Below are 14,000 nucleotides of genomic sequence, written 5' to 3'. Positions count from 1 at the left end.
CTGTGCTGTAATCATTCTATGTTTCTATAATGCCTATTTGGGCTCGGTGTTATGCATGGAAATCAAAAAAAAAGCGTAAAAAGAACCATTATATAATCTGCTGCTGCTTTATGATTTAGCATGTATACAAAAATAAGGAGAACCCTGGTCCAAAAAATAATGACAACGAAAAGCAGGTTAAAAAGAGCATTTATTTACTGTCCAATATGATATTCTCTTCCATTCTTTTGTCTTTCTTTGCCTTTTACATGCCCCCCCACCCCCTGCCCTCCCCCCCCATCTCCCACCAATACTTGGTCACTAAAGAACTATACAGAGATACCAGCTTAAGTGCAATTGATCCCATTCAGACAATTTTAACAAACTTTAAGATTTACCCTTCGGTTAGAATGCCCATCACATGCTCAAAAGGCTATGCATTTGGCAAACCACAAATAAATTAAACAAAAAAAAACACAAATGTCATTACCACTTGACAAAATGTAATAGCTCTTGACACAGAACAAATGACAGCAACATTCTTTCAGCAAACTAGCAACCACTGATTCCTTAAACATGCAGATACAGTAGGAATTGAAACATCTGAATCATTTAAGACATTTATTTATTGCAGGATTTTGAAATGTATCGCTGCAGTGTCTTAAAACTACTCCTCTACAATCTATCATGAGCATGTTGCTTTCCTTAGTTCCACACACATTTGATGTACAATTCTACTATTAACCCTGACATTATTTACCACATAGGCACATTAACCCTGTGAGATGTTGGTTTGAATGACAGGGGTGACTTCCCCTGTTAAAGACTGTTTTCATAAATAATGTACAGTAATGCCAATCAATAATGATGCTGAAACACATTAACCCTTCTATTTTTGTCTCACTGGACTTGTAGTTAGAACAGTTCATTTTCAGTAATCAATAACCAGCTACATGACAATGTAGAATTTTAATTTTAGCCACGATAGAGCACAGCTCCACAGAAATTACAATTTTCAAGTTGCATTGACCAGTGACCTGTGAAAAACAGCACAGCAAAATGTCAACTTATGCTTGCCACCTGGGTATTAAATATTAACTGCTTCATTTAAATTTAAATTGGTGGAATGGCGATGAATGGAACATATGATGCCATTTGTTCATTAGCATGGAGCGAAGCATACTAAATTGTAGTAGGATGGGCAAATGATGCAAACACAATGAAGCACAACCAAATTCAGATGAACTCAATTCCAGCAACAAAACAGATCCCCCCCTGCCCAAAAAAAAATCCCCTTAGGCATTTATCTGTAAACATCTTCCTCATAAATAACGTAAATGTCTCCTTAGTATCGCCATGTCTAACTGAAGCTGAAATAGAAAGAATGGATCATACACAGCACGGAGAAGGTGAAAGTGTTTTTGGGGTTGAAAACGCTGGGAGCTCTATGGCTCAGCCATCGGACACAGGTGGAGTAACCCAGCCATATTTCTCATGTGTCTTCACCAAACTTTTAAATGTTGCTTCGGCTTCTTTACGAGTGAAGGCTTTCTTTGTCTTCCCGACTTTTCTGCAAATGCGGCCCTATATCAAAGGAAGGAAACACAAAATAAAATGGATCAGTACTTCTGTTCACTGAAATGACAGGAAGAAAACAACTTTCATATGTTTAAAGAGCATCCTCATCGTGAAAAGAAAGCATGTAAAGATTTTAAGCCTATCAACAGCTCCTAAAAACAGGCGGATTTTGATGTCTAGCATACATTCAGGGGGACTGGGCACTGGAGTGATTGTCACATCACCAGCAAGAAGCCAGATCTATTCTGATTTGAAATGTTAGTTAAATTTAATGGTCAAACAGTCTGCGCATTTCCAATGCTGTAAAAAGTCTCAACACCAGGTTAAAGTCCAACCAGTATATTTGATAGTAAACCCACAATTTTTATAGTGTTTACCCCAGCCCAACGCTGGCATCTCCACATCATGATTTCCAATGCTGACAGATAGCTCTGATCGATAGAATGCCCATCCATGGAGTAAACATGGAGTCCATGGAGTATCCAACAGAGAAGTCATGGGTAGGTTGACCAATGGTGGCTGATTTGGGGGCGGAGGCAGTGACATTGGATTCTAAAGAATTGGGGAATAAAAATTGAATGAGTTTAAGTGAGTATACTGGCCAGGTGGTCAAGTTAGAAATCTACCCCCTAATCTACTAATCTGGTAAAATGTCCTCAAAAGGCAGCCTTTGTAGGTTGCAAAACCACAGTTAAGGAGGCTGCAGCAAGGTTTAGGTGTAAGACTCTCTGGCCCTCCCCTCAGCATTTCTCTTGGGGGGGGGGGGGGGGGGGGGGGGCGTGTGGTAGACAGGGTGGATGGGGGGGGCGCTGTTTGCTAGTAGTGGGATCCTCTAGTCCCACTGCTGTCAATAGGAATTCCCACTGGAACTATTCCAGTTCACCAGGAAACCCGCAGCAGGAGGTGTGTCGCTGGCAGGACCACAGAATCCCTTCAACATGAACAGCAGGAGAATTCCAGTCTATATTTGCAATTTCTGCCGATAACTGACATTTAAAATATATTGAATAAAGAAATAAAAAGATGAATTGAAAGCAATAAACTGCCTCCATCAGCTGCTACTCATAGCAAGGTGAAGAGAAGTAATGTAGGGATTCCCCCCAATTTTTACTTGGGAGGTGGCTCATTAAGAAGCTTGTGGGTGAAGTTGTCCAAGTGCTCAAGTATGACTGAGGTAAAAGAGGCTTAATCTTGTTGACACTCAAGGCCACCCTACCTGGACAGGAATCATTTGAAGTACCTGGAAATCTAGCTGTCTGGGTGCTTGCTCTCTGTAACACACATTCCAAAGCCCAGGACTACGTGTTGAGGAATGCACTGAAGGCTGAGGCAGCCAGTGCCTGAGACACAAGAGGAAAGCTAAGATCAAGTGTAGTATCAACATGCTGTGCTTGGTTGAAGTCACTAGGTTACATTTTAGCTTCATTTGAAGCAATTTTTAAAAGCGACATTTTGGCTAAAATGAAAATGAGATCTAGTCTTGGGGGAGGAGCTATGCCTATTCCAATCAGTTTGGATCTTGTAGATCAAGCCCAAGACAGGAGGTGAGAGCCCTGTCTTGTCAGCTTGGATCGGGAATGTCCCAACTTGTTGAGACTCTGAATTGGACTTGATTTGATTGAATTGGAATAAAAACAAAAAATATCTTTCAGCCATCGTGCACTGAGGGATGCAACATTGTATAAAATCCCCTTGGGTTGTATGACACACATTGAATGTATATTACATGTATCACAATTATACTGAAATACCTCGGAGTGCAGCTTGATTTATGTAGACAACTTAAACACCTTTGTGTCATTTGTAATGACCATTTTTAAATATCACCTGTAATTTTTTTTATTGTATAAAAATATCTGAGTGCAACACAGAAAATCTGAATATTATTGCACTGTGACAACCATTTTGAAATGTTAGTAATATTCTTTCAGAAATTTTACAAATAAAGTATATTTTTGCAAAAAATAAGTTTGCTCTCTATAACAGTCTGCAGATTTGACAGACCTAAGGAAAAATGCCAAGGTAATGTTGCCCATGAGCAGTTGTCACTTCCACTTATGTAGGCTGCATTGTATTTCCTCAGAGTTGGTTACTTGTGTTCTGCTTACTTCTTCAGAGCTGCTTTGTAAACTTGCAACTGTTCAAATCATAGCATGCATAGCTATACAGCAAAACCGTGCACAGTCAGGATGCACATTACAGTTCAGGTCACAACAAACTAATCTTAATAGTTTACATAATCAGATGTCTCAACATGCCATTGTTGAACATTCCAGTATTGACGCACGGCTTCAAGGTAACAAATAAGGTCACTGCAACCTGCAGCAAAGTGGCAAAATAGGACAACTGTTTCAATTTTGGTGGTAATGGATGGATGAGGTTTTGTGGAACAGCAGCCTAAAAACTAGAAAACAGCAATCTGAATACTTTTGCCATATGCGTGAGTGACTACGCCCACACTCAGAAACATGCTGGTGAAAATGTTCTCCAGTAGTGGCATTTCTAAAATTACCTATTCAGGGTTAAAACTCGACAATATAGCTAGCTACTGAGAAGTACTCAGATGCTATATCCGCTGTCCATGATTATCTATAATCACTGCCTTGTGGACATTATTGCCGCCTATGCTGGGTTGAAGTTCCAACACCTGTTGCACAATGAAACAGTTCTCCAATTTTGCACTTTCCCAATTACTTTAGCAATCATGATTTTTCATTCACTTTAAACAATTTAATCACAATGAATGCCGGGATTTAAAATGTATTTAAAAACAACAAAGAGAATCTACAGATTTGCCAAAAAGATCGTCAATGATTTCTGCAATATTGCCAATTATGTTCACATAATATATATACACCTTACGCCATCAATGTGATTGTGTCAACGTCTCTGAGCGGTTGCAGGGCATTCTTAAGGGGGCGGGTGAGCAGCCAGAGATAGTTGTAGATATTGCTACCAACGACATAGGTAGGAAAAGGGATGAGGCCTTGAAGAGTGAATGTGGAGAGTTGGGCAGAAGGCTACAGTGCAGAACATCGCAGGTAGTAATTTCTGGACTACTGCTGGTGCCACATGCTAGTGAGAGTAAAAATAGGAGGATTAGGCAGATGAATGTGTGGCTTGAGAGCTGGTACAGGAGGCAGGGATTTAGATTTGTCGATCATTAGGATCTTTGCTGGGGAAGGGGTAACCTGTTCAAGCGGGACAGGTTGCACCTGAACTGGAGGGGGGATTAATATCCTGGTAGGGAGATTTGCTTGAGCCACTCAGGAAGGTTTAAACTATTTCGGCAGAGGTGTGGGACCCAAAGCAGTAGGGGGAGAAAAGAGGAGATTAAGGCCAGCACAAAAGTTAAAGAGAGCACATTAGATAGTAAAGGCAGTGTTAGTAATCCTAGTTAAAAGCAAATTACTGTGGATACTGGAATCTGAAACCAAAAGACAAAATACTGGAAAATCTCAGCAGGTCTGACAGCACCTATAAGGAGAGAAAAGAGCTGACATTTTGAGTCCAGATGACCCTTTTAGTTTCAGTAATCCTAGTCCTAGACAGATCAGGTAAAAGGTGGACAGAGAGCAAGGGAGGTCCAGACTAAATTGTATTTATTTTAATGCAAGAGGCCTGACGGGCAAGGCAGATGAACCTGGATAGGTACGTAATCTGGGATGTTATAGCTATTACTGAACTACGGCTAAAGGTGGGAAAGGACTGGCAGCTCAATGTTCCAGGTACAGGTGCTATAGGAAAGATAGAACAGGAGATAAGAGAGGAGGGGGAGTTTCACTTTTGATTAGGGAAAACATCATGGCAGTATTGAGAGGGAGAGGGAGTAAATCCGAGGGTTTGGCCACTGAGTCTATACGGATAGAACTAAGAAATAAGAAGGGGGAAATCACTTTGATAAGGTTGTACTACAAGCCCCTAAATAGAGAGCGGGAAATTGAAGTGCAAATATAAGTAAATGTAAGGAGATTACAGATAGCTCCAAGAAAAATTCCCAACATTGACTGGGACAACCATAGTATTAGAGGCTTGGATGGAGAGAAATTTGTTGATTCCGGAGGAATTTCTCATTCAGTATGTGGATGACCCGACTCAAGAGAGGGCAAAACTTAACCTCCTCTTGGGAAATAAGGAAGGGCAGTGTTAGTGAGGGATCACTTTGGGACCAGTGACCATAATTCCATTAGTTTTAAGATAGCTATGGAGAATGATAGGTCTGGCCCAAAAGTTAAAATTCTAAATTGGGGCAATTTTGATGGCATCAGACACAAATTTTCATAAGTTAATGGGGGGAGTTTGTTGGCAGGCAAAGGGATGTCTGATAAGTGGGAGGCTTTCAAAAGTGTGTTAACCTGGATTCAGGGTAAGCACATCACTTTCAGAGTGAAAGGCAAGGCTGGTAAAAGTAGAGAACCCCGGTTGACTTCGGATATTGCGGCCTTGATCGAGAAAAAGGAGGCTCATGACATGCATAGGCAGCTGGGATCAAGTGGATCCCTTGAAGAGTGTGGCGGGTGTAGGAGGAAAGAGAGAAATCAGGAGGGCAAAAAGCGACACATGGTTGCTTTGGCAGATAAGGCCAAGGAGAATCCAAACAGCTTCTACGAATACATAAAGAGCAAAAGAGTACCTAGGGAGAGAGTGGGGCCTCTTAAAGATCAACAAGTTCATCTGTGTGGATTCACAAGAGTTGGGTGAGATCCTAAATGAATATTGCTCGTCAGTATTTACTGCTGAGAAAGGCATGGATGTTAGGGAACTTGGTGAAATAAGCAGTGATGTCTTGAGGTGTGTACATATAACAGAGAAGGAGGTGCTGTAAGTCTTAAAGCGCATCAAGGTAGACAAATCCCCGGAACCTGGCGAAGCGTATCCCAGGATGTTGGGGAGGCTAGGAAGAAAATTGCGGGTCCCCTAGCCGAGATATTTCAATCATCGACAGCTACAGGTGAGGTGCCTGAAGGTTGGAGAGTGGCAAGTGTTGTGCCTTTGTTTAGAAAGAGATGCAGGGAAAATCCTGGGAACTATGGGCCACACGATAGGTTAAATCTCATGGTGAGATAGCCAAATGAATACAAGATTGGCTTGATGACAGAAGACAGAGGGTGGTTGTAGAGGATTGTTTTTCAAACTGGAGGCCTGTGCCCAGCACTGTGTCTCAAGGGATCGGTGCTGGGTACACTGTTATTTGTCATTTATATTCATAATTTGGAGGAGAATTTAGGAGGCATGGTTAGTAAGTCTTCAGATGACATCAAGATTGATGGCACAGTGGACAGTGAAGAGGGTTATCTAGGATTGCAACAGGATCTTGATCAATTGGGCCAGTGGGCTGACGAATTGCTGATGGGGTTTTATTTAGATAAATGCGAGGTGATGCAGTTTGGTAGCTCAAACCAGGACTTACTCAGTTAATGCTAGGGTGTTGGAGAGAGCTATAGAACAAAGAGATCTAGGGGTACAGGTTCATAGCTCCTTGAAAGTGGAGTCACAGATGGACAGGATGGTGAAGAAGGCATTCAACATTCTTGGTTTGATTGATCAGGACATTGAATACAGGTGTTGGGACACTTTGTTGAAGTTGTACAAGACATTGGTAAGGCCATACTTGGAATACTGTGTGCAATTCTGGTCACCCAATTGTAGGAAGGATATTGTTAAACTACAAAGAGTGCAGAAAAGATTTATTAGGATGCTAGCAAGACTTGATGGTTTAAGTTATAAAGAGAGGCTGGGTAGACTGGGACTTTTTTCTCTGGAGTGTAGGAGGCTGAGGGGTGACCTTATAGAGGTCTATAAAATAATGAGGGGCATAGATCAGCTAGATAATCAAAACCTTTTCCCAAAGGTGGGAGAAAACTAGAGGGCGTAGATTTAGGTTTAAGGCAAGAAGGGAGAGATACAAAATGGTCCTGAGGGGCAAGTGTTTCACACAGAGGGTGGAACAAGCTACCAGAGGTAGTAGTAGAGGCAGGTACAATTTTGTCTTTTAAAATAAATGGGTAAGATGGGCAAAGAGGGATATGTGCCAAATGTAGGCAATTGGGACTAGGTTAGTGGTTAAAAAAGGGTGGCATGGGTAAGTTGGGCTGAAGGGCCTGTTTCCAGGCTGTAAACCTCTATGACTTTATGACTCTAATGCTGGAAATTCAAATGCATTGCATCCAGTGTTAGTACCAAAATGCACCACGTCAATTATAATACAGCCCATTTGCAGAATAAATGCAGTTACCTTCACAGAACACCATCATATAAATTAATTCCTCAGACTTTGCGAGAACAGAATGAGCAACTCAGTGCTGACATTTTGTGTTAGTTATGGGAAATGGGAGAAGAGACTGTTTCCCATTGTGATCCTAACCTCGGGTTGCCGGGGGAGTGGGGGGGGGGGGGGGGGGGGGGGGGGGCGCGGTGGTGGTGGTATCGATTTGCTGCACGATATTCATGGGATCCCTTAACTAACATGGAGATGTGCTTGTTGTTCAACTAGAGGCTGCCAGGGAAGGAACACAGGGGGGTTAGTAATGATCATCATAGTAAGTTTAAATCAAGCTTGCATTTTCTCTGAGACTGATGTTTGATTGAAGGAGGAAAGTTGCAGAGCACTGCACAGGACAGGAGTCAAATCAAGATGTCACAGGATAGCTAGAGGCCCAGAGCCTGGGGCAGGGCTGGCCCACAAGGTACAGATGCAGATCTGGCTGTTCTTACTGAGGTTGTGAGGGAGATGATTAGATGGATATAAATCCTGTGTCAGAAGAGATTCAATGACCCAGTATGCTCAAGCAAGGTGAGTGCAGCCCACATTCCTAAAGATAGGATCTGGTTATTTGCCCTGCAGCAGACACACCAACTGAGGAGTTTCAGAACAACTGCTCCTGAACATGGGAGGAATGTGTGCCTAGAGCACTTACTCACCCTTCAAAATGGCTCAGCACTAAGAGTGCTACTGAGGCCTTGTCAACACTGACACATATACCATCTAATAAATGGGGCCACATGATAATGGACACAGAAAACTCAGTGCTTCTTATTGCTCTCTTTTGTCCTTGTGGGAGAAATAAGCAAAATAGCAGTCTGAAGCTGAAGCAGTGCCATTTTTCCTCCATTTTACCCAAGTTGCAGAGAGAATACAGAACAGTACAGCACAGGAACAAGCCCTTTGGCCCACAATGATGCGCTGAACATGATACCTTGCGTATTTGTGCGCTTATCTAAAAGTCCCTTAAATGCCCCACCACCAGCCCTGGCAGCACGTCCCAGACACCTACCAGTCTCTGTGTAAAACATTTGCCCTTCGCATCTCCTTTGAACTTTCTGCTTACCTTAAGTCCGTGCCCCCTAGTATTAGACATTTCAATTCTGGGAAAAGGATTCTCACTGTCAACCCTATCTTTGCCTCTCACAACTTTATAGACTTCTATCATATCTGCCCTCAGCCTCACCACTCCAGAGAAAGCAACCCTGGTTTGTCCAGCCTGTCCTTATATCTCATACTCTCTAATCCAGGCAGCATCCTGGTAAACCTCTTCTTCATCCTCTCCAATGCCTCCACAACCTCCCAAAGTTTTATAAAGCTGCAACATGACATCTTGACACTTGCATTCAATGCCCTGACCAATAAAGACATGCATGGACATAGCCAGGATAGTGGACAAGTCAACCCTGGTGAATCAGGAGCTCACAGCGAAGCAATGTAGTCATTTCAGAGTGCACTGCACTCCACCCCACCCGATAGGATGTTGTGCACCGAATTGCATTGGATAACCACAGCACTGCAGAGGCTTCTGCCCTCTAGGATCTCTCTCATCATCTTGTGTCTCCATAGCTGAAGATGATCAAAGCATCCTCTCTCTCTGTAGGCCCAGGGGACCAAGAGAGATGTGATGAAGCATCATCAGATATTATGAGCGTGCAAGCCATAGAAAATACTCTCACCTCAGTGGGCCCTTGCGTGTGTCATAAGTGGCACAGGGTAAATGATCATAGCACTTGTCATCAGGAGGTGCCAGAGGCAGGGAGAGCTGGGGTCATTTCCGCTCAGATGAGGAAAGACAGACTTTGTGCTACTCAGCTAGCACAGAGCTACAGGATCTCAGGAGCCACAAGTAAGAAGACTGCACTTCGAACACCAGCAGGAGATGTGCTCCGACATGCCAGAGTTTTTTGAACCAGTGAGGGGTCTTAGGCTGACGGCTGGGAAACCCATTGGCTCAGGGTTTGAATGCATGAGCTCTGCTACTGAGGCTGTGGCCAATCTCATGGAGAGCCATCCACGGACTTAATCAGAGTGTTTGTAGAAACTACTCACCGATGTCAACAGGATGCATGAGGTGCTGTGTAGCATGGACCAGTGGTGTTAATGGTACAGCAATCCTTGGGGATGCCAGCTGCACTTCAGCTGGCGCCTTAGCTCCAGAGTGCACAGCAAGGGTTGAGGATATCATGAAGGAGGATGAGCATTCATCTCATGGGGCATCCTCATCATCTTTGGCCTTTTTTGTCCCTCTGACTGAAGGAGCATCAGTACAGCAGGGCCAAGTGAGGAGGGTGCCTCTGCAATGCTGCAGTTGTAGCAGCCTCTGGAATTGCTTCATGAGCATCTCCACGATGAGGATGAGCCAATAAACTGACAAGTAGGAAGGCTGCATTCATCTCTGAGCTCACAAGAGGAGCATGGCATTGGTGTGGCTCAGTGTGGATGTCACCACATCAGAGAGCACTGAAAGGGTCGCAGGGATAGGTTCATACTTTCCCTACTTTTTTTCTGTTTTTGTACTGTACAAGATGACATTTTAAGCCCCATGTATGGGACTCCTTTTATTGCTGCTTTGATAGGAAAAGTGACACAAGGTGAAAGAGATCATAGGACCCTCCACAATGGGAACAAAGACTGTGCAGGCACACTTGCTTCTTTGGCAGAAAGAGACAAACACTCCACGCTGTATCTTGTGTGGATCTGTTAGTAATGGTGTCTCAGATTCCCTGTCTTGCCAAACCCCTCAATTGGGTCAGAGGGGGTCAGGTGAAACACTGCTGAATCAGGAGATCTTTCATATTCATGGCATCCTCACAATCTATTCAGGTCCTGAGCTATGATCAGCCACCTCTTATTGCAGTAAAGGTATCTCTCTATTCAGTGTCATCTCCCACCACCTCCATTTCCTCCTTCACTCTCACCTCTTGCTCCTCCCCAGTTAAGCTATCTCCCATGAGAGCTTCATCATCCCAATACCCACACCCTCCTCAAGGAGAATGTTATGGTGAACATGGCAGACCACAACAATGATTGAGATCTGTACAGGAGGGTATTTGAGGACATCATCCAAGTGGTCCAGTCACCACATCACATCTTCAGGAGCCTGAGGGTATGCTGAGGAGCCTGAGGGTTATATTCCCTCAATGTCTCTGTCTGGCAAACCTGCAGAAGGGCCTACTCTTCATGGAATCTCCCGTATCCGCCATAATCCAACCTATAGATGTTGGGTTTGGAATGAACAACTGAGGCAATGTGGACTGGCAGATGATGAAGGCATTGTGGCTACTGCCAGTAAAGTGAGCTCACAAAAGAAGGATGTTCTTGTTGTGATTACAGATCAACTAAACCTTGAGTGAATGGAAGCCCTCCCTGTTAATGAATCTAATTGACCATCAAGGCACCAGGGGACAGGCCACATGGATTCAATTGATGGTGCCTTGCATGGGGAAATCTTGCCATTGCACTGAAACCCACTGCCCTCTGCTCCTATCAGGTCATATTTGCTGTGAAATGAATATACTATCCAACTCTAGCACGTAGGGTGCCAATGACGTGACAGATGTAGTGGTTTGAAGCCATCAGTGAGATGCCAGTAAGGTACACAGCAGATCCTTGAAAGGAGCCAGAAGAGATAAAATTCAAGGCCACAGTAACTATAGTGTTATTGGCAAGACATGGTGAGCAGTGGTGTGAGATTCGAGGTGTAAGATCTTCAGTTATGTTTGTGACCATTGGCCTAGAGTGTTACAGGCCCGTGTCCAGGTCATCTCCAGGTCTGACTCCTATGTTGAGGGTATGGCTTCCATTGGCTTCCTGCCTAGCTTTTCTCTTGCTGCTCTTTGAAAGGTGTTGGTCCTTATCATCATTTGGCTCAACATCTGAAATCCTTGCTCCCATTGACACCTGCAGCCATCCTTGTGGACAGATGCCCATGCTATTCTCATTGGCATCCTTGCCCCTGCTCATCTTCCCCCATAATGCCAGGGTGATGTCAATCCTTCAATGTCTGAGCACTGACTGCCCACTCTTCTGTCACACAGAGCACCAAGAGTATTTCTTTCCCAAACAAGTCTATCTGCACTGCTGACCTTCTTATGGGGTCAAGGTAATTCCTTGGGATGGCCATGAATGGCTCTCCATCTATACCCATCTCCTTTCAGCTGGTCAACTGCAGGCAGCAACTGTATATCCCCATGAAAAGTTCAACAACTTTAATTGGTCTTAATTGGGAGGCAGACGGCATCACTATCCCACCCTCCCCTGCAGCAATGAACATTGCCGGCTCTGGGAATGAATTCTCTGAACACCCTGGCTGACACCAATATATTTGGGTCCCATCCATGATTGTTCATGCCCCTGGTGGGACCCAAAGAATCATCCCAGTTTCTCACACTAACTACCCATTCAGCCTTGACAGACTTTGTCATAAAAGGTCTCTGTGCCATCTTTAACATTTATCGAAACATAGGTGAAATTCCTCTTCATTATTTTAATCAAGTCAATCTATTTAAAATAAATAAGTTTATAATTGTGTTAAAATGATGGAGACAGTGTATTAAAAGAAGTTTATTTATTAGTCACAAGTAAGATTTACATTAATTCTGCAATGAAGTTACTGTGAAATTTGCCTAGTCGTCACACTACGGCGCCTATTCGGATCAATGCACCTAACCAGCACATCTTTCAGACTGTGGAAGGAAACTGAAGCACCTGGAAGAAACCACGCAGGGCACGAAGAGAATGTGCAGACTCCGCACAGACAGTGACCCAAGCCGGGAATCAAACCCAGTTCCCTGGCCCTGTGAGGCAGCAGTGCTAACCACTGTGCCGCCCATGGTGGCAGTCCGGTTTCCAGTCCACTAAAAATAGTGCAGAGGAAGTTAAACCAGAGTCAAATAAATCTCAGCGCAAAATTCCAACTAATTTTCACACTGTTCAATGTATTTAAACAACTAGAGACGAAATTAAATAGCAAATGCCCAAAAAAAGACTGAGTGATGCAGTGGGTCTACCATGATGCACAGGCACTAGTCTTAAGGTAAACAAAATGCCTGCATTATTGAATCATAGCACTAAAGCATTCATCTTTCAACTTTCCAGTCCCATGGGGGAATCCTGCCTGCTGAAATCATATATTGAAAAATGCACTCTGTTTTACTTGAGCTATTATTCGAGTGTAGCATGTGTCTGCATTCCTGGAAGCAAAATGGATTAATTAGTTGCACAGATAGATGTAGGGGGGTATGATATTGTTGGCATAATGGAGACATGATTCCAAGGTGAGCAAGGATGTAAACTAAACACTGAGGGCTATTTAGTGTTTAGGAAGAACAGACAGAAAGGAAAACATGGTGGAGTTGCACTGCTGACTAAAGAAGACATTGACATGATGTTGAGGTAAAATATGAGCATAGGTGAGGTGGAATTTGTCTGGGTTGAGATAAGAAATAACAAAGGGCAAGAAACATTGGTGGGGCTAGTATACAGACCACCAAACTGTACCTCTATAGTTGGAAAAAGCATTAGAGAGGAATTTCTGGAAATATAGGATGTTTCTCTAGATCAATACTTTGAGGAACCAACAAGGGAGCAAGCCATCTCAGATTGGGTGTTGTGCAATGAGGAAGGATTAGTTGGCAATCTAGTTATATGAGAACCCTTGAGGATGAGTAACCATAATACGGTAGAATTCTTTGCCAATGATGTAGTTGATTCTGACAGCAGGGTCCTGAATCTCAATAAAGGTAACTATAACGGTATGATGCATGAATTGCTCATGATGGACAGGGAAACATTACTGAAAGGAAAGACAACGGACAGGCAAAGGCAGACATTTAAAGAATGAATATGTGAACTCCAGAAGTTGTTTATTCCTATTTGGTGCAAGAATGGTACAGGAATTGTGGCCAAACCATGGCTTACAAGGGAAATTAGAGATAGTATCAGATTCGAGGAAAAGCATACAAATTAGCAAGAAAAAGCAATAAGCCTTAGGATTGGGAGCAATTTAAAATTCAGCAAAGGAGGACCAACGGATTTGTTAAGAAGGGAAAAATAGAGTATGAAAGTAAGCTAGCAAGAAATCTAAAACTGACTATATATATATTCTATAGATATATAAAGAGAAAAAGATTGACAAAAACCAATGTAGGCCCCTCATGGGAAATGGGAAAATAATGAG

The 14,000-nt window shown here is 43.2% G+C and overlaps 1 protein-coding gene across 1 annotated transcript in view; it reads right to left on the bottom strand.

Moving 5' to 3' along the window:
- Window positions 1–286: 286 nt before the first annotated feature.
- The window catches only part of ube2ql1 (ubiquitin conjugating enzyme E2 QL1), a 47,303-nt gene continuing 33,589 nt past the window's right edge, over window positions 287–14,000 (bottom strand). The window contains exon 2 of the mRNA XM_080205240.1: window positions 287–1,563. Within this exon, the coding sequence (XP_080061366.1) occupies window positions 1,432–1,563 (132 nt within the window). The 3' untranslated portion in view covers window positions 287–1,431. The remainder of the gene's footprint in view (window positions 1,564–14,000) is intronic.

This window comes from Carcharhinus amblyrhynchos, chromosome 2, assembly GCF_965287045.1.
Source record: "Carcharhinus amblyrhynchos chromosome 2, sCarAmb.v2.hapA, whole genome shotgun sequence".
NCBI classification, from domain to species: domain Eukaryota; kingdom Metazoa; phylum Chordata; class Chondrichthyes; order Carcharhiniformes; family Carcharhinidae; genus Carcharhinus; species Carcharhinus amblyrhynchos.
Note: the sequence above shows the minus strand (reverse complement) of the source record. Positions and strands in the feature narration are given on the sequence as shown.